Source organism: Lampetra fluviatilis, chromosome 7 (assembly GCF_964198595.1).
Source record: "Lampetra fluviatilis chromosome 7, kcLamFluv1.1, whole genome shotgun sequence".
NCBI classification, from domain to species: domain Eukaryota; kingdom Metazoa; phylum Chordata; class Hyperoartia; order Petromyzontiformes; family Petromyzontidae; genus Lampetra; species Lampetra fluviatilis.
The window spans coordinates 6,613,217-6,637,199 of NC_136281.1; the positions used below are offsets into that span (position 1 = coordinate 6,613,217).

The 23,983-nt window shown below is 42.1% G+C and overlaps 3 protein-coding genes across 3 annotated transcripts; all 3 read right to left on the reverse strand.

The window, feature by feature from the left end:
• Positions 1-766: 766 nt before the first annotated feature.
• LOC144933336 (enhancer of split m3 protein-like) lies at positions 767-1,770 on the reverse strand. Its single transcript, XM_078858020.1, has 3 exons — positions 1,684-1,770; positions 1,454-1,549; positions 767-1,039 (listed from the first exon to the last, which is right to left on the reverse strand). Exons 1-3 carry the CDS (start codon positions 1,732-1,734, stop codon positions 767-769), a joined length of 420 nt encoding a protein of 139 aa, XP_078714146.1. The 5' UTR covers positions 1,735-1,770.
• Positions 1,771-3,429: 1,659 nt separating this feature from the next.
• Positions 3,430-7,781, reverse strand: LOC144933337 (enhancer of split m3 protein-like). The gene is made up of 4 exons (XM_078858021.1): positions 7,660-7,781; positions 7,399-7,494; positions 6,856-7,109; positions 3,430-3,532 (listed from the first exon to the last, which is right to left on the reverse strand). Exons 1-4 carry the CDS (start codon positions 7,708-7,710, stop codon positions 3,430-3,432), a joined length of 504 nt encoding a protein of 167 aa, XP_078714147.1. The 5' UTR covers positions 7,711-7,781.
• Positions 7,782-12,936: 5,155 nt separating this feature from the next.
• LOC144933258 (protein hairy-like) lies at positions 12,937-14,357 on the reverse strand. Its single transcript, XM_078857937.1, has 3 exons — positions 14,247-14,357; positions 14,031-14,126; positions 12,937-13,904 (listed from the first exon to the last, which is right to left on the reverse strand). The coding sequence occupies exons 1-3, from the start codon at positions 14,295-14,297 to the stop codon at positions 13,647-13,649; spliced, it is 405 nt and encodes a 134-aa protein (XP_078714063.1). The 5' UTR covers positions 14,298-14,357; the 3' UTR covers positions 12,937-13,646.
• Positions 14,358-23,983: the final 9,626 nt, after the last annotated feature.

Below are 23,983 nucleotides of genomic sequence, written 5' to 3' on the forward strand. Positions count from 1 at the left end.
TAACAATAAAACTAGGAGGTAATCGCGTTGAATTATGCATAACCATGAGAACAAGTCATTTGTAAATCAAATTTTAATGCAAAATATACACAGGTAATACTGTACAGTTTTCAATGCTACATTCACGAAACGCAAACAAATGACCTGGGGAACAGCATTCTCCGCGTTCCTCACGGCGCTCATGCAGGGAGCACCTGACAGGCGCAGTGTGAAATGCCACAAACAGCAGTTACAATTGCATTTCCACGGGAAAAAAAATAATCAATTCTCTGAAATAAATGGGTCACTTGCAGGATAATGAAATTGCCCTCCCATCAATTATGCATAATACAACCATACCAAGCATTAAAACTTTATCGTGTTAAAACAGTGCAATTTTTGGAGAAACACATTTGAACATGAAGGAGTTTATGTGGTGTACTGTATTACATTATGTAAAATCCGGACACTTTCTATTCATAGAAGAAAAGTGTCAATTTTTTACATCAGACAATTTTGCTCAGTTTTAAGTGACCAGTTAATCACTCTAAAATATTATTGCAGAGTACTTTGCATTTTTTTTTATATAACATGAAACAACGATCAAACACATAAAGCGGAAATTTTTAAACACCATTATTAATGGAAACAAAATAATCTTCACAGAAGTTTACAATTTTCATAACGGTCACAAAAATGTCCAACATTAGTCCTTCGCTTTACAGTACAGCAATTCTTGTTCCAGCAGCAGATGTGAAAGAAAGTCGGTTTGGAAAAAAAAAAATCTTCACCAAGGTCGCCACAGTTTCTGATGCTTCCTTGCAGCAAACCTCAACTGATCTCTGAAATCTGCTTCTGCGCCGCTGTCCCAGCCCGAGCCGTGGGGCCCCGGCGAGAAGGACTGCCGCTCTCTTGTGGACGCCGCGTGGCCTCCAGCGCAGGCCCCCTTGACGTGGGCAGCGGGGTGCAGGGCGCCTGGCGTCTGCTGCTGCACCTTGCAGAGGTAGTTGATCGTCAGCTCCAGGATGTCTGCCTTCTCCAGTTTGGACGTTGATGCATGCTGCAAAAAAACATAAAAATGTTTAAACATTTTGAAACGTATATTTTTCTCAGAGATAATATGGTATCCAGCTGACTTTTCAGAGCACAAGATTAAAACTAAATGCATTTTAGGAGTAAAATCGCAATACAGTATATAAGTGTTCATATTACATTGACATGCTATGCCAAAAATGAGTTTTTAACTTTCAATTAAGGATTCAGCTGCCATGTTTATAGTGGATGTTATATAAACTAATTGCTCATTGAATGTTTTGCTGCATGCTGAAAATAGAAACAAACAAAAAACAGGTGGCGATAATTGTTTTGAGCTGTGTTATCCTGTGCATAGGCTAGTCCATGCCAGACGAATACGTGTATGGCATTTTCACCACTGACTTAGTACTGTGCAAAATTTAAATCCATGGCTGCTCACCTCATGCTGGCTGCTGTCCAGAACGATGCTTTTCAGATGTTCCAGGAGGTTATTGATCCTGTCCCGTCTCTGCTTTTCCACGAGAGGTTTTCTGACCTGAAGAAAGAGAAGGAGAGGTTGAAGATACATTAAAATATTTCATGTATATACCTCGTTGGACCGCAAGCAGTTTACAAAAAATCAACACAAGATGCGAAAAGTAAAATAAGTAGGTCTAGAACAGAACTTACTTTGCGGGACTGCTGGCAAAAAAAGGTCTCCACAGCTGCCGTTGGCGCCATTAAGCTCTATTGCAGTCGTTCTGCCTTGATTCTATATTCTGCCTTGTACCTTTTTGAATGAGAGGAAGCAATGTACCCTGAGCCAGTCCTGAGCTGCTTTTATACTAAAGGCTGTGAGATGCTATTTTGCAGGTCTTTTGTGCGTCAGATTTTCCCACCACCAAGCCACCAATCAGGCCAGTGGGAACGCTTGGGCTTGGCCATGGCTATCATTGTGTTCTCTCGGTGGAACATCTGCCGATGCTGGCTACAGCGGTTGCGCGCATGTGGCCAGAGTGGGCCCCCACAAAAGCCTCTTAATTGCCAAATCCTTCTGCGCCATGTGGCTGGCCCGTGGGAAAGTAGCTCCCTGAAACTTATAGGGAAATCATTCACCTTGCTTAATTGTTTTCGAGTGGTTTATGTGGGATTTTTTTTATAAGTATTGATAAAAACTGCTTTTAAAATGACAACTCATAATAGATTTTTTGAAATGAATAAATGCCAGAAAGGTTTCACCAGCTCATCGTTGAAAATATCTCATTTGTAAATCCTTCCCGAACATGGCCAGTTGTCAGACTGTAAATGTAGATGCCCCGGTATCAAACTCGTTCACCCTGCAGCCCACGTTCACTGCATTTTCCCCTTCTGAAAGTGCCGGTATGCATGTTTGGGGTTTTGAGAATTAGCAGCATGACACATTGTCGTATACAGCCACATATCGACCATTGAACATGACTCTCAATAACACATTATAATTGGTGATTGAGAGACAGAATGAAGAATGCATGGATTAGACAACAAATGCATGTTAGAAACATCCTTATTGACTTTTAGAAAAAGTGAGCTCGGCAGAGCACATTGTGAGCCCGTGGTAAAGACTCGTGATAGAATGGCAGCCAAAGCAGATTACACACCTCAGTGAGTATCCACCATGGAGGTAGAGTGATGAAATCAATTTGTGTGCAGGTGCTAGATGGATTGTTACATTACAGAACTGTGAGAGATGGTTACAGCTTGGGGAGGATTTTATCTCGCAACGGATTGATCATGCCCATTTTGATGCCATATCACGGATAACTGCCAGGTACAACACTCGTATTCTGGTGGAACAAGCGGACTCTGCTCAGATACCACCCCGGATCCCTTCGAATGGCTTACACAATTAGAATACAATCGTGGCATGTTGTTGTTTTTTTTCTTAAAACGCCATCGGAAAAAATATGGAGACAATTCCAGGTACATTCCTCACTGTGCTGTGTGTATGTTCTGCAGCCGTCTGGAACGCTCTTCAATTCGATATTAGGAAGCCACTGGGGCTATGCACTTTTAAATCTAGATTGAACATGCATTTATTTAGAACGGCTTTTTTATGTTTAGTTGTCCTTCCCCTGCGCCTCTGATTAGCACGGTTGGCTACGTACGGTGCAAAAGAAGTTCAACATACATCCAAGCTGGTGACAATGTCAGGTACATGGCGGCTTTAACGGCACCTTTATATATTTACGCGATCCATTATGGATTCCGCACCGTGTTGTGTGGATGTTGTAACATGGGACTCCGAATGAAAGTTTTCCCAGCACGCTTGCTTGGAATGTAGCAGAATTCAACATTTGCACCCCTTTGTGTCTCCCTTGGCCATCTGCTGGCCTTGCGGCTCTACGTTCTCACGGCTGCGGTGCGGTTATTGCAGCAGGGAGGAGGAAATAAAAACATTCACGCCTCTGGGAACACCACGCCCACCCTCTGGTCGCAGGCAGCCTCGTTCTCTTGCAGAGCCGCATAATACCCCGTGTCATTGTTATTGTCGAATGGCCCGCTTACGCAATGCCCAGACAGTCACACTTGTTTATTACTTCGTAGCTTGGTGAATGGTGAAAACATGTTGCTTTTGTTTTTAAACCACAAACTGTGAGATGTTTTTTTCTCTTTAATTTGTATGCATGACCTCATATGTTTGCAATAAGTTAGAATCAACCGTTTACATTTTCCTGAGCTTGTGTATGTGTTGATTTGACAAATTCGAAAGAAATTGGCAGAAAAACATCTTGTCTGAGTCAAATGGAAGTTGCAGCCTCTCAGCAGAAGGGGCTTTCTGCCTTTCGGATGCTCGCTGACGTTCTGAGTGTCACTGGGTGTTCTTACCTAATGGAATTGCTAAACAGGGCCCCTGCCTTTCAGAATTCATCACGGAATAGGAGGAAAGGCTAGGTTGAATCCAGTTGGATGGGGAAGCACAGTTTGTGAAGCAATGCCGTAAGCAAGCAATTTGATGGATGCACCTTTATCGCTTTTAGTTTGTTAATCGCTTCCCGTCCAACCCAGCACAAATGTGGTGCTTCTACTGCTTATACCAAAATTGCATTAGGTGTTATTGTAATATTGTATAGTGACTTAAAGAGCTATTCTAGCTTGAGGGGGGGGGGGCATAATTGTCTCTTTAATTACGATGTGCAAATATACCATAACTTTTACAGCACGGTAATTATACTTCATTGTGTGCTATTGTGTGCAGGACGATGTATCACATTCATTTATGTGGGTTTTTAAATTGATTTAACATTATGGTATTTTGACATTGTGTAGAGTACGATAATGTGATTTGTATACCCGTTGGCGCTTATTTCACACGTTGTATGCGTCTGATTAACACATCCAAAGCTGCCTATCGCTCGTTTTCCAATTAGTCTCCATGCAAAATTACTGCACCTTTTATACGAAACAAATTATCTTCATTCACGGCAATCCTAATGCATTTATTGAGAAACATAACTAATATATGAAGAAAGGCACTCATTTTAAGTGGAATGGTGGTACAGTGGCGCGGTGTTTTATTAACTTCCCCATGAACTCGGCGACCTGAATTCGATTCCCTGCCACAGTTGTCAGTGGCTAAGAGTGATATATGAACTGCACCTGGCCTCACCCTTCACTAACTCGCACTGACCAGCGTGGTGAAGCCTGATTAAACAACCCCCACGACCAACATAGTGTGGCAGAAGATTTTTTTCAGCAGTGGTTTGATAATGGGCTGTACATTTGTCGTTATTTTAAGAATGCAGGATACATATATTGTATTGCATTCTATATATTGCATATAAACCATGTTATTAAAATTATTAATAAACATCGCCTCTGGGAGAACGGTGGTGGCATAATGGATTGTGCGCTGTGCTACGAACCCAGTTGCCTGAGTTGTATTACTGGTGAGTGATATCTGAATCAACCGACACATTCCAGGATGTTTAAGTTTGGTAAAATAATTTATGTGACCAACACGACATGGGGAGCAGGCTTCATCCAGCAGCGGAACGACAAAGGGGCTGGACATGGTTTAAATGTATGTCAGCCTCACTTATTAGAGCAAAACAGTTATTTGGAAACCCAATGAATATCATTCCAGTCTGCAAGCAGCTTTCACTAAGTTTATCAGTTAAGACATGAATTTATTCAGGACCAAGATGAGTGCTCTTTAGAAGTGTCTACTCATTATAATGACAATCGTGACCTTTTTCAGTGGCGATGCACCTCTTTCAAAAAGGTCATCACCGTTAATGGGTGGCTGTAATAAACTGATTATGCAAAGGAAGATATTTTTCATTCTGTCATGTTATTAGATTTTCATTGGTCCCATTGAATGTGTGGCTGTCTGAAGACTAGAAAATCAGGCAACCATTTTGTATTATAATTTTTTACATTCTGCCGATGAGCCTCAGAGTCAAAACTGGCCCAGAATTTAATCTACTTATGCAAAATGCTGCTGGAAATGATTGATCTGTAAATCCAATTAGCTGCTGGTCTAAAATGTTACTTATGTTTACATAGTGGATATATGCCTGTTTATGAATTAATCAGTCATTTGGCCTTCATAGTTTAACTGGGAGATATTATTTAGGGCTATGTGTATTTTTGTGCATTTACGAATAGTGGGAAAAACTGCTTATGCCAGTCATCTCAGACCTTTTGCCAGCGAGCCTTAGACACTTTACATGGCCTGAAAGCACACCTGGCTTGGCACAGGCGCCATGGTGATGTCACTGAGTGGTGAATGCCAGCTGTTTTTGTTGTAGCAATAGCCACACCAAAAAGGCATCCTGTTCATCCCCTATGAATCATAACATTCTCTGCTTTTTCACCTACCCCTGCTGCTATGGCAACTGGTGGAACCAGAGCTATGGGGAAGTGGGGGGATATGTGGTTTATGTGCGATCATAGGGTGTTTTTTTTACCATACTTTGTCACATTAGGTCAATGCCCGTGAGTGTGTGTTTGTCTTCAACTTTTAAATGTGACTTTCCATTGTACCAGATAATAATACTATACGAATTGAGGCGTAAAACAATGCATTTTTTTCTTCATTGAAGCATTTATTGGAAAATAAAAATGGTTTTCCAACATCCACAGAATATTGTGTGTAACACAAAACCAAGATGAATGAGTTTTGCAGAAATTCCACTTTGTACAACATTCATCGCTTGCACTCACAGAGTGCACACGTGCATCCATTCACAGGTGCTGTACATTGTACAACACACTCGCAATGTATATGACATTTCCATTGGAAATAACAGATATGAAATATTCATAGCTACAAAATTCTCATAGAAAATTTTACTTTGCAATTTCTTTGTTTACGTTAAAAGAAATTAGTAATAGCAGAACTCACTACCTTTGAATTGTTTGAACTTATGGGTGTGAAACGTGACATGTTTAGCAGCGGATTAATAATTAAATTATTAGTGTGACGTGTTTTACTTATAAAGTTAGGTAAATACGTCAGCGTAAGGCACAATAACTGTCAATTCGAGCAAATGAAACAACTCAAAAGCCACAACAGATGGCTACACAATTCTTCATAGAAGGAACGATGTTTGGTTACTCAAATCATTGTATCAATGAAACACCTATAAAATATAACATGTACATGTTTAGATCCACAGGACCGAACAAATGAAATCAAATGTGATTTTTAGCAATAACAGCTTGCAAAATGTTTGCATTAAAACAACGTAAATACTGCCAAAGCATCTGGCTACGAGAGTTCTTCGTGGAAGAAAGAGTGTGAGTTTGAACACCTCGCATCAGCGAGCCGCGCTCAACATTGAAGATGTCGCAAAGTTCCTGTCGCCGATTGCTAATCACCAAGGTCTCCACAGTTGCTCGCTCTTCTTCTTGGTGAATGTGAAGTCTTCTGCGCCGCTGTCCCAGCCCGAGCCGTGGGGCCCCGGCGAGAAGGACTGCCGCTCTCTTGTGGACGCCGCGTGGCCTCCAGCGCAGGCCCCCTTGACGTGGGCAGTGGGGTGCAGGGCGCCTGGCGTCTGCTGCTGCACCTTGCAGAGGTATTTGATCGTCAGCTCCAGGATGTCTGCCTTCTCCAGTTTGGACGTTGACGCATGCTGCAAAAATGGAATAATAAAAAATATCCGTTAAAATTTTGTTACATATTTTTCTTCTCGGAAATTAAGCTCAACATTTTCAGTGATAAACACTTTTAATGTAGAATTACAAAAATTACTTTTGCAATATTGTACAAAACGACTTTTAAAATTTCACTCGAGTTCTCAGTTGCCATGTTTATAATAGATGCAATTATATGTAATTGCAGTGTTTATATTATGTATATAAATCGGTTCCTCTTCTTGTGATCTTGTTTTTAAGCGGCACGCAAGTTTCAATAATGCTCACCTCATGCTGGCTGCTGTCCAGGATGATGCTCTTGAGATGTTCCAGGAGATTATTGATCCTGTCCCGTCTTTGCTTTTCCACAAGAGGTTTTCTCACCTGAGTGGAAATAAAAAATAACATAACATTTAATTACGTCATTTCAGAATACAATAAATAATCAATTTCCGGCTCAAAGTATGGACGTAAAATTATATTCGCTTGTTAAATAAAACATTTTTTGTAAAAAAAACATTTAGTCTTTCACGACGAAATAACACTCACTTTGCGGGACAGTTGGTAAGACGAGCTCTCCAAAGTTGCAGTGGGTGCCATTTTTAGTTCTGACCGCCTCTTCTCTCACTCTTGTGCCTGCTTGTTGCCTTCACCCTGGATGCCAGGAAGCGATCTGCTCTCAGTGAGAACTCACGCTGCCTTTATACTCGAGGCAGCAAGACGCCCTCCACAGCCCCTTTTGTGCGTCAAATTTTCCCACCACCGATCCACCAATCAGGCTGGTGGGAACGGCGCGGGCTCGGCGGAGCTCTCATTGTTTCGCCCAGAGGAACATCTGCCGGTGCTGGCCGCAGTAGTCACACGTGTGTGCCCACAGAGCGCCGCCATAAAAGACCCGGGAGCTTTAACTCCTCCCGTGCTGTGTGGGAAACTCATGGGAAAGCCACTCCCCCCCCCCCACCAAGCCTCGAGGACAATTACTGGATTAGGCTCACCTCTGTGACCAGGCAGTGCGTTCATGCGAGGACACTTAGCACATGGAGAAAAGAATGCGGTCAGTTCATACGTCACCGCTGTTTACAGAGCCCGCACTTCAAAATTACATATTTCTGCAACCCCCCCACTCCGCTCCCAAGTTTACTTCATAATGTTCACAATTTAAAGTTTGTGCTGTCTTATGTTGATCTACTAAGAACTAACTAAGATCTTGTTTTATGGTCTCAGTATGTTCCCTCTACACAGATGATATTAAGCTACTCTGTTCCAAATTTGCACGTTTCTGCTTTTTTCTGGATTATTTAATGTAGAGCTCATGTTGTTCACCTAAGATCCTGTTTTATGACGTAGTCCGATTACATGCTCCCTTTTCAGTTTGTATAAGCTACTGTCCTGTGTGATTCTGTAAAGCTTATAGAAGCTATCTTTCCCAGACAGATAGTTAAAATGACACACTTGCTACACACTACCAATCTCAATTTTCTGTTTGAATCTAAGCAGCAAGAGCTGCTTGTATATCATCGTTATGTTAAAGGTTATGTGGCATAATTCATCCTCTGAATAAATGTAATGTTATGACTTGCAAGTATAGGTTACTTTACATGTGGATTTGTAAATCTTAAGCTTTTTATTGACAAAAGATGTGTGTGAAATCCTACTTAAAAGGGACACCCATTACGGCATCTGCAAATTACTTGTATGCAGTGTAATGAAGCTGCACAACCGTATAAATACATCACGGAGTAAGTACGGTGTCATACTACGTCATTGAATGCATTGTGTGGCATTGTTAATTTAAAAACGGGGGTAATATTACAAAGTGCGCAGTCTTGGTAAAGATAAAATTTCAGGGGCATTCACAAACTCAATGGGTGCGTGTTGGGTTTTTTTTTACCTGCGGGTGGCTCCTTGGGTTTCCCAGCACATTGCTCGGGATGTGATTAAGTGCTGGAGTTGCTCTCCTTTTTTTTTGTCTCTCTGGACCATCTGCCAGCCGCGTGGCAGCGTGTGCTCACGGATGTGGCCGGGGGCCTGAGGTTCATGAGAAAATCCCTCCCACGGCACACGTCGCTTTCACGAGCCTGGGAACGCCACGCCTATTGCTCACAGACAGCCCCGCACACCCACTGAGCCATATAATAGCTTTGTCCTCTTTATTGTGTCGGGTGACCTGACAATGCTACAGGTTTCTTCAAAGCCAAAGCGACTCATGCCCACACTTGTTTATCGTCTTTAGTAAAACTTTATTTAAAATTTTGTACGGCGATTTTTGAAACAAAACATTTTAACAATTATTTTTCTTTAATTTTTTTGCTATCAGCGTCGTTGTCATGAGACTAAGGCATTTGCATTCAAAAGTCTGCAGCTACTAGTGCATCACCCTGTGTCAGAGAATGGCACCCAGAAGATGATGTCACAAAACGCCTCCTGAGGTCACTTCAATAGGCCTCTTTATACAACACACAAGGGACACAACCTTTTATGTGCCCCGCAAAGCGTGCTTGCGGAATGTCAATCCAACCAAAATAAGTCTCAGTCTTAACATTTTTGCGAAAACCAACATTTTATTTGATGGGGGTTTTTTTTGGTGTGTGTGTGTGGAGTTTATTGGTGACTGGCAAGAGCCCATGAACTCGGTAGACTTGTGAAGCCGGTTTAATGACGCGTGTCTGTCCCCCAGTCGAACCCAGGCGCTCAGGCGTGTCGACTCATGGCTGTGAGCCACCTGGCCACCTGCCCTTCATAAAAGCGTTATTTTGTGTTTGTATTGAGCCAGAGGGCTGCCGTCCACGCGGACGTCCGAAGAAGCGATGAATGGACCGAATAAAGGAAGACATGAAGACGGTCAACGCATCCCCTGAAGATGCCCTGGACCGAGCCAAATGGAGAAGACAATGCCGAAAAGCGGACCCTGCGCCACAGCGGGAACAACGCTAGGAAGAAGAAGACTTCGAGAAGATGATTGTTAACTTCAATTGCGATTTTGACATTTGTAAAATCCTATTTCGTGGACAATCAATGCAATGTAATTGTTTCTATTAAGCGTCTTCTTTAAATAAAAGGCAAAGATGAAACCTTAACAGACTGTTGGGGCAAGTGCTGTTAGCGAGCACCTATGAATGCCAGCACGGCACACAAGTGGGTGGGTGGCCAGCAACACCCCCATACCGCCTTTGTCTCTCCAGTGGAGATATTTACACACCGCACTAGGTACCCATTTGGGGCTGAATCGTCCTAGGGGAGACCCAAGGACTGGTTCAGATAATCGTCACTGGTGTTGACCGTGAGCAGGAATCGAACTCGGGTGGGCAGGTTCATAGCGCAGTGCACTAACCGCTACAATACCGCTCTCCACGAAATAAAAACAAGTTTTTATGAATGATAGGTGGCCAGTTGGCTGGGGGGTCAGAGCAATGAGATGGCACGGCTGAGAGCCTCGGTTCAACTGGGGCACAGACACCCGTGATTGAACCGGGTTCTTAAGGCTTGCGAGTGCATGGTCTCATCCCAGTCATCAATAACTCCATAAAAAAACACCCCAATCACGTTAAATGTTGCTTTTATTTATAGAAGACAAGTATTAGAAACCATTTTATTGGATTGTTTGCTCACAAAAAAAGCATTTGACTGGGATTTCAATCATTCTAACATTTCTAAATGAGCTGCGTTGCTTACATTACCTCCAATCACAATCCGAATGCCCCATTATGGAGGTGACTTGTGAAAATTTGGAAGTGTTGCCAAATGAATGCATGACTGGCTTTTTAAAAGTACGTTTTAAAAATCTTCTTAAGTGTCTAATAAAGCTAAGAATATAATTTAATAAAGTGCATTTTTACAGCTATTATGCAGTGCGAATGAGCTCGCATACTCAATGATGCAGTGTGAAATGAAATCTTTATTTGAGAATGCACTGTAAAATTTGCGTGTATAAACGAGGGTTATTTGGATGAAACATCTTAATATACAGAAGACTGCAGATGTTGGGCACTGGTTGACAGCACTTGACTGTCTTACAGCTTGTCTGTGCTTCCTGAGCGATTGTCAGATACCATCCGCCCGAATATCTCTGTTTCAAACGTAAAACTTAAATAAATGTAGTGTGCAGTATTTAATTTGTACATATACAATTTGTACATGTAGAAATTACATGTAGAGTTTTCATTGATTTTTTTTAAATGTACAGTCGTTTAATCAATCCACTGCTGTGGTTGAGGGCCTCCACGCGCCGTGCAGGCAATGAAGAAGACAATTATTAGAAGCCATACTTCAGCGTGCCTGGCGAGTGTTAGTTTGTGAGGTTGCGGTGGACTGTCTAGACACGGGTACAGAAATGTAGTACAACTGATCTTTCTGCCCTGCACTCTGTTGCCCACCACGTAGCCCCACAACCCGATGACAACAACCTTTTTGTGCATTATTCACCCATCCGGGTGCCATGCAGAATCAACCCCACGTAGTTTCCGAAATCTCACGAGACTGGGTGTATTCTGGGCGATTTCGTCAAAAAGGCTTAGTAGCATTTACTGCATATTAAATACAGCGATACACTTATAACCTTTAATTACACATTTCCGTACTAATTGTAGTGCATCAAAGTTATAAATGTATGGCTATTTTTAATACGCATTAAGTGTTTAATGTAACCTTTCCACGATGGCTTTTTCTATAAAATTACAGAGAAATTGTACAGCAAGTGACCTTGGACATTTTTCTCGCTTTGCCATTGTGGCAAAGTTGCTTGTGAATTGTTTGCACATTCTTTAGGAAGCCTCTTAAGAGTGGGAGGTCAATTATTTGGGGGGGGGGGGGGGGTCGGGAGGAAGCTGATTTGCACTCTCTTTTCATGTCCATTATACTTTTAAAATGCAATGCGTGGGAGTACCAAATCCATTACTGTCGATGCATATTCATACAATGTTACGTTTCTGCTTTAATCTCCCAAAGGAGTATTTAGGTATGTGAAAGCATGACCGTTTGTAGCACCAACAGATAATTATCATCGGCCCTATGCAGCTCTTGTGTATAAACATTAGTTTTGTGTGTCCCTTGGCATCACCTTTTCAATTAGTGGCGGTATATTGCCAGGAATGATTAATATTTTGGATGCAGCTCTCGTGTATTAACATTAGTTGTGTGTGTCTCTAGGCATCACCTTTTGAATTAGTGGCGGTATATTGCCAGGATTGATGGATATTTTGCGAGGGGGACGGTGACGTTAGTGGTTAGCACAATGTGCAATTAAATCAGCGAGCCGAATTACATTTCCAGCCAAAACCAATGAATCACTGGCGGGTGATTTCAAAACTGGTCACCAACCGGTACCGACCAGCGTGGCTAAGTACGAGTAAAAAAAAACTCGCACGACCGGCACGGCTTGGGGAAGCACCTCTGATTAGCATGGTCGGCTACGTACGGTGCAAAATAAGTTCAACGTAAATTCACAACTTTCACAAATCTAAATGTATTTTGGATTAATGATTGTGTATATATCAATGAGGCTTGCGAACTTCAAGGCTGCAAGCTGCTCATAAATGCGGATAAAAAAAGCAATGGGGAAGGTTTCATGATTCACTTCCCACTTCTAGGCACCGATTTATCTGTGGTGGATAGTTTAATAGAAATAGCAAAGCAGCAAATGATGTTGACAAACGACGTCGTTAAAGTGTTTTTGGAAAACAGATAAATGTTTTGATGATGAGCTTAGTAGGGGGATATTGTATATAAATTGACAAAATCATTAATTTCATATCAAAATGTTTATTGATTACAATCGAGTCTGATAACAACATTCATAAAGTACAAGGAATGCAAATAATACATGGGCAACATACAAACGATGTATTTTCTTTGCATGCAATTGGCACTTTTGCAGCATAAACTCTGCTACCGATACAGCACATTATACCGAATACAGTCGATATAATTAAATTTCCACAGGAAACAACATTTCTCGCAATAGAGGGACATTAATATGATGACATTACAGTCTACTTAATAAATGTTACACGTCACTAAAATGCAGGTACTGTAATTTTAAGAGTAGTGGAACGTAGAACTCTACATCTATTATGGTACAATACAGTAAAAATGTGTAATACCAATATAAATGTTAATATATGGTTGACAAACACAATAACAGGGACAGTTTTTCTTAAGGCACGTAGAAGCCACATTATTTTGGAAATGTCAAATCTGTCACGTTTAAACATGACTAAGGCCACAACAGATGGCTACAAACAATTCTTCATGGAAGAAAGTGTATTCATTTTTTTCCCCACAAATTCATATTCATGGCTACAAAAATACTCAAACGTATTTATCATCACTAAGATCAGTTGGGATCCATTGGACCAGATTCTGAAATTGTTTCAAAATATAAATGCAATATTTAATATTGGCCTTGCATGTCTTTTGTAACAAAGATAACCTTATTTACGTGTGCTCTTTTCGTTTTAAAGCAAACAAAAACGCCACACTAAGGATTAACGGGGAGGAAAGTGTTCCATCAGGGAGGAAGGCTTTCTCAAATTCTGGAATCACCACGGCCTCCACAGCTGCTCGCTCTTCCTCTTGGTGAATGTGAAGTCTTCTGCGCCGCTGTCCCAGCCCGAGCCGTGGGGCCCCGGCGAGAAGGACTGCCGCTCTCTTGTGGACGCCGCGTGGCCTCCAGCGCAGGCCCCCTTGACGTGGGCAGCGGGGTGCAGGGCGCCTGGCGTCTGCTGCTGCACCTTGCAGAGGTATTTGATCGTCAGCTCCAGGATGTCTGCCTTCTCCAGTTTGGACGTTGACGCATGCTGCAAAAAAAACCAACAACAAATTGTCGATCAATATAAATACATTACACTAATGATTGCATTTGATTAAACAAGCATTAAATTGCGTAGCTTACAAGTGTAACTCTAAAATCCATGTCTGCTCACCTCATGCTGGCTGCTGTCCAGAACGATGCTCTTCAGGTGCTCCAGGAGGTTATTGATCCTGTCCCGTCTTTGCTTTTCCACGAGAGGTTTTCTGACCTGAAGAAAGAAAAGGAGAATAACATTTAGTAAATATCAACGTACTCTCCATGATCACGTCCGTAATGTAAAACATTAGTATGCTGCAATTGTCTTTCTCAATATAGAAACAGTACTTACTTTGCGGGACAGTTGGTAAGATGAGATTTCCAAAGTTGCAGTGGGTGCCATTCTGAGTTCTGACCGCTTCTTCTCTCACTCTTGTGCTTGCTTATTGCCTTTAGCTTGGATGCCAGGAAGCGATCTGCTCTCAGTGAGAACTCACGCTGCCTTTATACTCGAGGCAGCAATACGGCCTCCACAGCCCCTTTTGTGCGTCAGATTTTCCCACCATCGAACCACCAATCAGGCTGGTGGGAACGGCGCGGGCTCAGCGGAGCTCTCATTGTTTCCCCCAGAGGAACATCTGCCGGTGCTGGCCGCAGCAGTGATGCGCGTGTGTGCCCGGAGAGCATCGCCACAAAGGACACGGAGCTTTAACTCCTCGTGTGCCCTGCGTGCAGCCCATGGGAAAGCCACTCCCCCAAGCAACTAGAACAATCAGATGATTAGACTCACCTTAGAGGAGGGCGTGCGTTTGGATATGAGGGGGGGGGGGGGCAGGCTCGTGTTGCTTTCATGGCTCGTATTGACAAGACATCGCTCCACGTGCCCAGAAATGTATGACCTCACTTCACCCAATAACCCCCTCCACTACGTCCTAACTAGTTCATACTTCTCTGGATATTCACACGCATGTATTGCCATCATGTAATGATGACAATACATGCGTTGATATTTAATAATATCGTACCAGTTTATACCAGCTTTGATTATGTCCCCCCTCCTTTACCTATTAACAAAAATGCAAACACACCTAATGTCCTTAATTAATAATTGGGCTTTCATTTACAGTGTCATTATTGATGTAAAGCAAATATTCTATTTTATGTACTTACAACCATGCAATGGTCCTTCCCAATAATTATTAATTCTGATAATCATGTAATATAATATATATAAGTGTTAAAAATGTTGGGAAGTTAATCATGGGATATGATTTGTGAACACAAAAGTAAGGCTACCACCTTTGTTTCCCTAGGCCATCTGTCGGCCGCGTGGCAGCGTGTGCTCACGTACGGACATGCCCTGGGGGTCTGGGGTTCATGAGAACAGCCCTCCCACGGCACACGCCACATTCAAAGCCCTGGGAACGCCACGCCCAACGCTCACAGCCAGTTTGGCACAGCCGCTTAGCCAAATAATGCCCTTGTCACTTTTATTATATCAAACAACCCCACTACGTAATGCCATGGGATGCTCGGAATTACTGACGGACAACATGCACACGGTTAGGTTAATGTTAATTTTGGAATGTTCGTTTTCAAAGTCGATGTTTTATGTTTCCTAATGCAATACTTATTTTATAAAATACAATTATGTTTACACATTGTTTGATTCTTCAGTAGAACACAGAATCTTCTTGGTTCTTTCGGTAAAGTCACGTAGAATGGAAATAATAAAATAATAAAATAAAACATAATAAAATAATTCTCACGACGTTTCGGCCACAACGCAAGCAGCCGTCCTCAGGTGGAGAGCAGGTCTGTCGAGTAGACTCTGTCTACTTACCGAAAGAACCAAGAAGATGAATCCCTGCAGTCACGAAAGCTTTAAATCGAAAGAACACAGAATGTCGTGATGTAGATCGGCATCCTTTATTTTCACATTGAGGGAACAGCAGAACACAGAATGTCGTGATGTAGATCGGCATCCTTTATTTTCACATTGAGGGAACAGCAGAACACAGAATGTCGTGATGTAGATCGGCATCCTGTATTTTCACATTGAGGGAACAGCAGAACACAGAATGTCGTGATGTAGATAGGCATCTTTTATTTTCAACCAGGTGAGAGCACATTGAGGGAACGGGTCTCTTCTTCAAGGGAGACCTGACTTCAAAAGGCAAGTGCCAGATTTAACAAAAACGATTGCACAGCACGTAAACTAAGTTTTTGCTGTGACGGTTTCACCTGAAGACGGAAGCTTGTGTTGCCTCCGAAACGTCGTGATTTTTATTGTTTTATTTTTATTAATTTTTATTTAATTTTTTACCTACGTGACTTTACCAAAAGAACTAAGAGTATGAATCCTTGCAGTCACGAAAGCTTCAAATCTAGAATTAAGTTTTAGCTATTATAAACACATCCGCTGAAGTTAATTTAAACTACATATAGTTTTCTGTGATCAAGGTGATTTCAGGAAGAAAAAAAACGATGCATGCTGAAACGTACTCTTAAAATTACTTTATAAACATTAACAAAAACCAAAATATATCTATTTTAAAACAAATACAATTCAAAGGTTAACTTTCCTTAACACAGTTCTGTACATGTTTTAGTAATCACAACACAAGTGTAATTTCTGCCATTTTTACGTTGTACAAATTGATTTTTTTGGCTGTAACCTTTGGGCACGCTTCCTATTGTTTGGGGTGACTCTCATGTAGATGACAGTGCTGTGCATCTCAGAGGGTTGCTTGCTTTCTCATTTGAAACCCACACTTGTTGCCAAAAGGTGATCCTAATTTACTAATTTCCCTACACGTTTCGGGGGCGTGGCTTTCCCATGGGCCGTACACATGGTGCAGAAGGATTTGACACTTGAGGGCTTTTGTGGACACCCACGTGTCACTGCTGTGGCCAGCATCGGCAGATGTTACGCCGGGAGGACAATGAGAGCTATGCGGAGCCTCTCGTTCCCACCAGCCTGATTGGTGGCTCAGTGGTGGGAAAATCTGACGCACAAAGGGCCTGCAGATGCAGCATTGGCGTCTCGGCTATATAAACTGCTCAAGTCTGGCACAGAAGCAGATCTCTTCCTGGCATCCAGGGTAAAGGCCACAAGCAAGGACAAGAGTGAGAAAATCAGCAGTCGGAACTCGCAATGGCACCTACTGCAACTGTTGAGGCCTCCTCCTACCAACTGCCACGCAAAGTGAGTACAATAACGTGACCTCAAGCACCATATCATTTCCTGCAGTGTTATGAATTTATATTACAGAATAACATGAGCAACCAGAAATTAACAGCTTATCTTCTTTCCTCAGGTCAGAAAACCTCTTGTGGAAAAGCAGAGACGGGACAGGATCAATAACCTCCTGGAACATCTGAAGAGCATCATCCTGGACAGCAGCCAGCATGAGGTGAGCAGCCATGGATATAATTGGTGCACCTACATGTTTGTTATATTAGATTTTAATTATATTTAACAAGCTATTAAATCATATTTTATTGTACATCTGAATAACATTTGTTTTCAATTGTATTTATTTTGCAGCATGCGTCAACGTCCAAACTGGAGAAGGCAGACATCCTGGAGCTGACGATCAACTACCTCTGCAAGGTGCAGCAGCAGACGCCAGGCGCCCTGCACCCCGCTGCCCACGTCAAGGGGGCCTGCGCTGGAGGCCACGCGGCGTCCACAAGAGAGCGGCAGTCCTTCTCGCCGGGGCCCCACGGCTCGGCCTGGGACAGCGGCGCAGAAGACTTCACATTCACCAAGAGGAAGAGCGAGCAGCTGTGGAGACCTTGGTGATGATAATTCAGAAACCAGTGACTTTTCCGTGAAATATGGTGCAAAGAAGCAGTTTTATGTAAGCAAGTTGTCAAATGAAAATGTCAACTTCTGTGAAGTGTGTTGGTAATAATTTGTGCGGTGTTACAAATGTATTCAATGTAAGATTTTAAAAATCGCCTCCTATAATTCAGTTGTATGGATTTTGCATGGATTATATGAATCTCTTGCTGCGAGTTGAGCAGTGTCGGTAACTGCAAGTACTTGGTATTATTTTAATTTGGATAATTTTCTTTCAAATAAAAAAAATCGCTATCTTCAGAGAAGACTCTTGTAGCTACAAGTTGTAGAATTATACCACATCTTTGAACGCATTAAAGTGTAGTGATTCATTTTTTTAAATGAAGTTTTGAGTTGGGTATTAAATACCCGTGTTTATAGCAATAATGTGCCTAAATTAGGGATGTTTTGCACTCTTTATGGTGATGAATGCATAAAAGGGCTCTTGCGAAACATCGCTGTTCGTGAATGTCAATAAAAGCCAATGTCTCAAAAGCCAATAAATGTCCGCGCTGAATTGTTGAAACTCAATACTGTATGAACAGTATAGTATGATATTTATATAGTCTTCTGATTTTAAGACTTTCCAGAAGATAAGACGCACCCAAGACTTGTGTGAATTAATTTATATTGACACCTACACACGAACCGAATTGTATAACTCACCGCCAACTTCTGCCTTTATAAAATACGGGGTAAAAAAAGGTGCGTCTTATAATCAGTGGATTACGGTAATCACTAATGTTGTTGTTGGTGGGTGATTCGTTTTTGAGAATTTCATTCTACCAGTAAGGTTTTAAAATTGGTTTTAAATACTCAATATATGTGCCTGTGTGCAAGTAAATGGTCATTCACTTACGTTATGTAAATACAACACATTTAATTGGGCCGGCAGCGTAACGATCGTGGGGGTAGGGGTTGCCTTGGCCCCGGCTGGTGGCCAAAGCTACGATTTGGGGCTTCCTTGACAGCCACCATGAGATATGTTTTCAACAACAGTGTAAAATAACAAGCACTTGTTCCAAACGCCGTTTACATTTATTGTCATGAAAATGCTTAAATTTACGGTCCACGTTTTATTTTCAAATTAATTAAAGCAGGAACGTTTGGCACCTGCAAATTGCGCAAATCAAATTATTGGGGCCCCCTTAACTGATAATATAGTGACTACGCCACTGAGTTGGGCTACACAGTACGTATATGTCCTCACTCTTGGTTTTATGACAGATTTTTGTTTCAATCCTGGCTTTGGATGAGGAATATGCGTGCAATCCCTCGAGTGTAACACTAGATGGCATCCGGCTGTAGTGGCTTCCATTTCGAGTGTTAGTCCATGGACCCTGCATAGAATTCGGTACCACAGGGCACACACATGAACCGCAATACCTTGTTGAGCTCGTCAAGGAGCATTAACCATCACGTGAACTCCGGTCATCCTCACAGCCGCTTTTGGCTCGCCATCGAACAGATGCACTTCTGCGGCCGTCTGGAACGCTCTTCCTTCCGATATTAGGAAGCCACTGGAGCTATGCACTTTTAAATTATCTCGATTGAAAACTCATTTCTTTTGAACTGCTTTTTGTGTTTAGTTTGTTGTCCTTCTCCAGCACCTCAGATGATCACGGTTGGCTCCGTACAGTGCGAAATAAGGTCAACATATGGCGTATACAGGTGCTGGCAAATATTTATGGATTCCAGTTTGTATATCTTGATGATAAAAGCAAATTACAGTACAGTAGGTGATTACATCATTATAAAATAAGGTTCTTGCATAATTAACTTATATTGGTCATTTAAATGTTGGTACAACTCACGTTTTACCTTCTCAGGTAAGAAGGTAGTACATACGACTTGCATGTTTCCCAGTCTGGAACGCTGTATAAACTTTGACACGATAACTCATCGCGAGATTTACAACGACGACTACTCCCTCTCCAACCCCGAGGAATTCCATAAATTGTCACAATTCTTGTCGCGATTCCATCGGAGAATCGATTTAGTTTCTGTTCTGATGACAAACGATAACAGGTAAAGGAGGACCCGTGAAATGCCTTGCTAACGCTCTGGATAACCCCCTCTAGAGAGTAATTTGGTCTACTCTTCCACTGTGGCCAGACGTCTAGTGAGAGTATCTACACGAGTGGTTCTTAACCTGGAGTGCACGCACCCCCCTGGGAGCGCGAGACATGGACAGATTTTTTTAGAAGGTAAATAATCGAAACACAAACTAAGCACGGCCACGTAAGTACAACTACTTTTTTCGGTAAAGTCACGTAGGTAAAAAATGAAATTAAAATTAATAAAAATAAAACAATAAAAATCACGACGTTTCGGAGGCAACATAAGTCTCTGTCATCAGGTGTGAAGGTCCCACCTGATGACGGAGACTTGTGTTGCCTCCGAAACGTCGTGATTTTATTGCTTTATTTTATTAATTTTAATTTCATTTTTTTACCTACGTGACTTTACCGAAAAAACGAATAGTATGAATCCTTGCAGTCACGAAAGCTTCAAATCTAGAAATACAACTACTTTGTTTCATCAAACCCTATGTGTTTGTTAACATTGTGGGGGTTTCTTTACGATTGAGAACCAAACGGGTGCAAGGCTGCAGTGAAGGTTAAGAACCAACTGGCCTACACTTTACCCACCACACAAGACCTCGATATGAAGTAACGTGCGGCGTACCCTTGTTTGATGGCTGGTGCGGATAGAGGCGAAGGTCGAGTGGAATTGATCGTTTTTTTCAATCCTCGCACCGAGAGATCGAAGTCAGAGCGTCCTCTGGATTGCAAGTCCATTGTGCTCACCCACAACACACACGGAGATCGCACAAATACATCTCAGTTACAGGTGTGCAGGGGATGTCCGAGCCATCTTCACGCGCAATCTCCGCACTTTTTGTTTCTAGATTTGAAGTTTTCGTGACTGCAAGGATTCATATTCTTTGTGTTTTTTTCGGTAAAGTCACGTAGGTAAAAAAATAATAAAATAAAAGAAATGAAAACAACTAAATTAATCTTCTTGGTTCTTTCGGTAAAGTCACGTAGAAGGGAAATAATATTTATATTTTTGTTATTTTATTATTATTTTATTATTTCCATTCTACGTGACTTTACCGAAAGAACCAAGAAGATGAATCTCTGCAGTCACGAAAGCTTTAAATCAAAACTAAATGAAATCACGACGTTTCGGAGGCAACACAAGCCTCCCTCATCAGGTGTTAAAAGGCAAATAACTAGAGCTACAGTTATTTTGCTGTGCCTTTTTACACCTGATGAGGGAGGCTTGTGTTGCCTCCGAAACGTCGTGATATAATTTAGTTGTTTTCATTTATTTTATTTTATTAATTGTTTTACCTACGTGACTTTACCGAAAAAAAACAAAGAGTATAGCTAGCACACACTAATCACACACACGGGATTACACTCGACGGGGGTCAAGGGATTAAAGGGCACAGAGATGTGGATTGGCGAACGAGGGCGGAGATGGATGGTTTAAAAGGGGCTGTGAAACGCGCATTCGGGGTTGGTTTGGAGGAACGAGTGTGGCTGTGGGTTGAAGAATAAAGAAGTGGTTAAACCAGTCTCCGACTCCTCTTCACAGGTTACAGAACATTTAGGGAAATCGCTTATCGAAGTGCTGACTGCGCCCTTTGCATATGTAATACAGCATTTAACAACGTGTACTTTCTCGACAATATTGATGCGTTTTCTGCTGCGCACATCTCCAGTAATTCTGTGCGAAATTGAAATGTTCACGCGTGCGTGCGCTCACGTGCGCTCACGTGCGTGCGTGCGCGCACGTGAGCTGTCCACATGATCAAATTCTGAAACCAACCACACGCACGCAGAGACACACAAACCCATTAGTCTGTTAAATATAGCACGAGTTCTATCGTATGTGCTGCTCGGAGCAATTATAATTGAAATTGAATTCAGTGAACTTTAGTCCAAATTAGACATCAAATAATTAGAAAGGTGACCCGGAGCACGAAGCAAATCAGCAGCGATTGTGAAAAGGAGTTTCTGGAAATAGCTCATGGGGTTGCACCCACGTGTCGTTCCCACGTCGGGGAATTTATGAGCAAACATTGCTGCAGATGGCCGTGGTGGCATCAGCTTGTGTTACGTTCACAAGTGGCGGAGTGTCAGCCAAGGAATGGGCTGATTAAACCAGCTCGCGTGTGCGCGCCACGTGGATTGTCACGTCGCAAATAAAACCGTGAGATGATGACGGCTTGTGAGAGGCATTCATCCAGCAGTGGATTTAGCATGGCTGATTAATGTACGTTGAACTTCTTTCGCACAGTACGTAGCCAACCGTGCTAATCGCAGCTGCACATACACAACTGTGCAATGTATTTGACGGCCACAATAACAACGATGTTGAGAGTACGCACTAGAGACTCGAGTTCGTAGGGGATAAAGAGAGAAGGCTAAAGAAGCAAAGACAGTGGAAGATGTGGTGAGACGTAATAAAAATAACTCGGAGGCCACTTTTGGACAATAACAACCAAAGGGGAATGAAGGAATGGAAGAGAATGGGGGAGACCCTTGCCCAACACACCGACACCAACGATAACAACAACAGTACGTACGGTAACATCACTACCAAAAGCCATGCAAAGCCGCACACTGACCCGTATGACAGTGAATGCGTAAGAACACATTTTTGTCGGAAACCTTGAGCGTTATGGGTTGGTTTTTTGTTGTTGCTAACATTGATTTTGATATAAATTAGCGAGGGCTTTCTGTTAAAGCCAAGCGTGACTTTCGTTAGGCAACGACTGGGCCAATGCGTGCTTTAGCTCGCTCGTCCCATTTTACTGTCATCATTTCGCGAGTCCCATCTTGCCAGTCACAGTTGAAATTGAGCCAAAAGCAAATGCAACGTTTGGCAGCTGCAATTACTACCGGGCAGGCTGTGTGTGTGCGTGGAATTCCAATGAGAGGCCAGTAATTCCCGCATGTACTTATCTACGCAATTATTCAATACCGTATTGTAAAATGTTATATACAGTAGGGTTGGAATGTATATCTGCCATAAAACTGAACTAAATATGTTTTGGGTACTGTGTTCACAGTGGTGCACAAGCACAAATAAGAAACCTCAAGACATTTCGTCACTAACATAGCCTTAAAAGGAAACATATTTATACATAAGTGGAGACGTTTCTGGAAATTGCCATTTTTCATACCAGAGAGATAATCTCTTAACATCAGCTGATAATAAACTTAGATGAGTCCGCTTCATTGCCACTCTTTACACTGCCACGTTTAATGTGGATTTTTGCATTACCAAAATGGAGTTTTGGGCTAAGCAAGGTTTTTGCAGCGTGGAAATGTCTGTGTGTGTGAACATCTTCATCAAACACTCCCCATATTCACCGAGACATTGTCGCCACCATAATCCCGAACAGATTACCGCTCATAATCGAGCATTACGGCTTTTTATTGTATCGATAGGCGTGCGGTCACATTTTAACGGCGCCCAGTTACACATACGCAAATAAGCGCTAGGGGAGGTGATTTCTGGTAATTGCATTGTTAGAAAGGGATACGGCACGAATCGGAGAGATTGCAACTTCGAGATGTCGCGTTAAATGGCAAGGCGAATGGGCTTGTGCAAGACAACACCGCAGGAAGGGAACGGCCTCGAAGACGGCCCACTGCAGTGAGATGAGTTCATGTGCAGAAGGGACATTGATTGTTGCATCGCAAGACTGCATTGGCTTGTGGAGGCCTTCATCTAGCAACGGATAGAGAATGGCCAATGCTGATGCGTCACAAAACTAAGATGTACATAGCCCACTGAAGGCATAATAATGTAAACTTCACACTGATGAATGTGCATTTGTTACCTGGCATGTCGTGTTAAATTGAACATCGTAATTGATTACTGTTCAACCCTGCATTTGCGTTGCGCGTACGACAATAAGTTATATACGACGTATGCAAATATTTCTAAATTGCATGCCAATCTTACATATAGGTTCGTGCAGTACAAAGGTTCCAACGATGCCTTTAAAAACTCCCAATACAAACGAGACTAAACAATACTACTGTATTTATTAAATAGAATTGCGACAATAAATCTTCATCATTCCTCAAATTGCTGGCAGTGTGAATTATGACTTGCCTTTTTATTAGTAAATTTCCAATATTGACTGTCACAGCTACTGACAGCAATGCATTGCTATTATAACGTGTGTGAGATGCATCATCTTGGGGTTTCTGCAG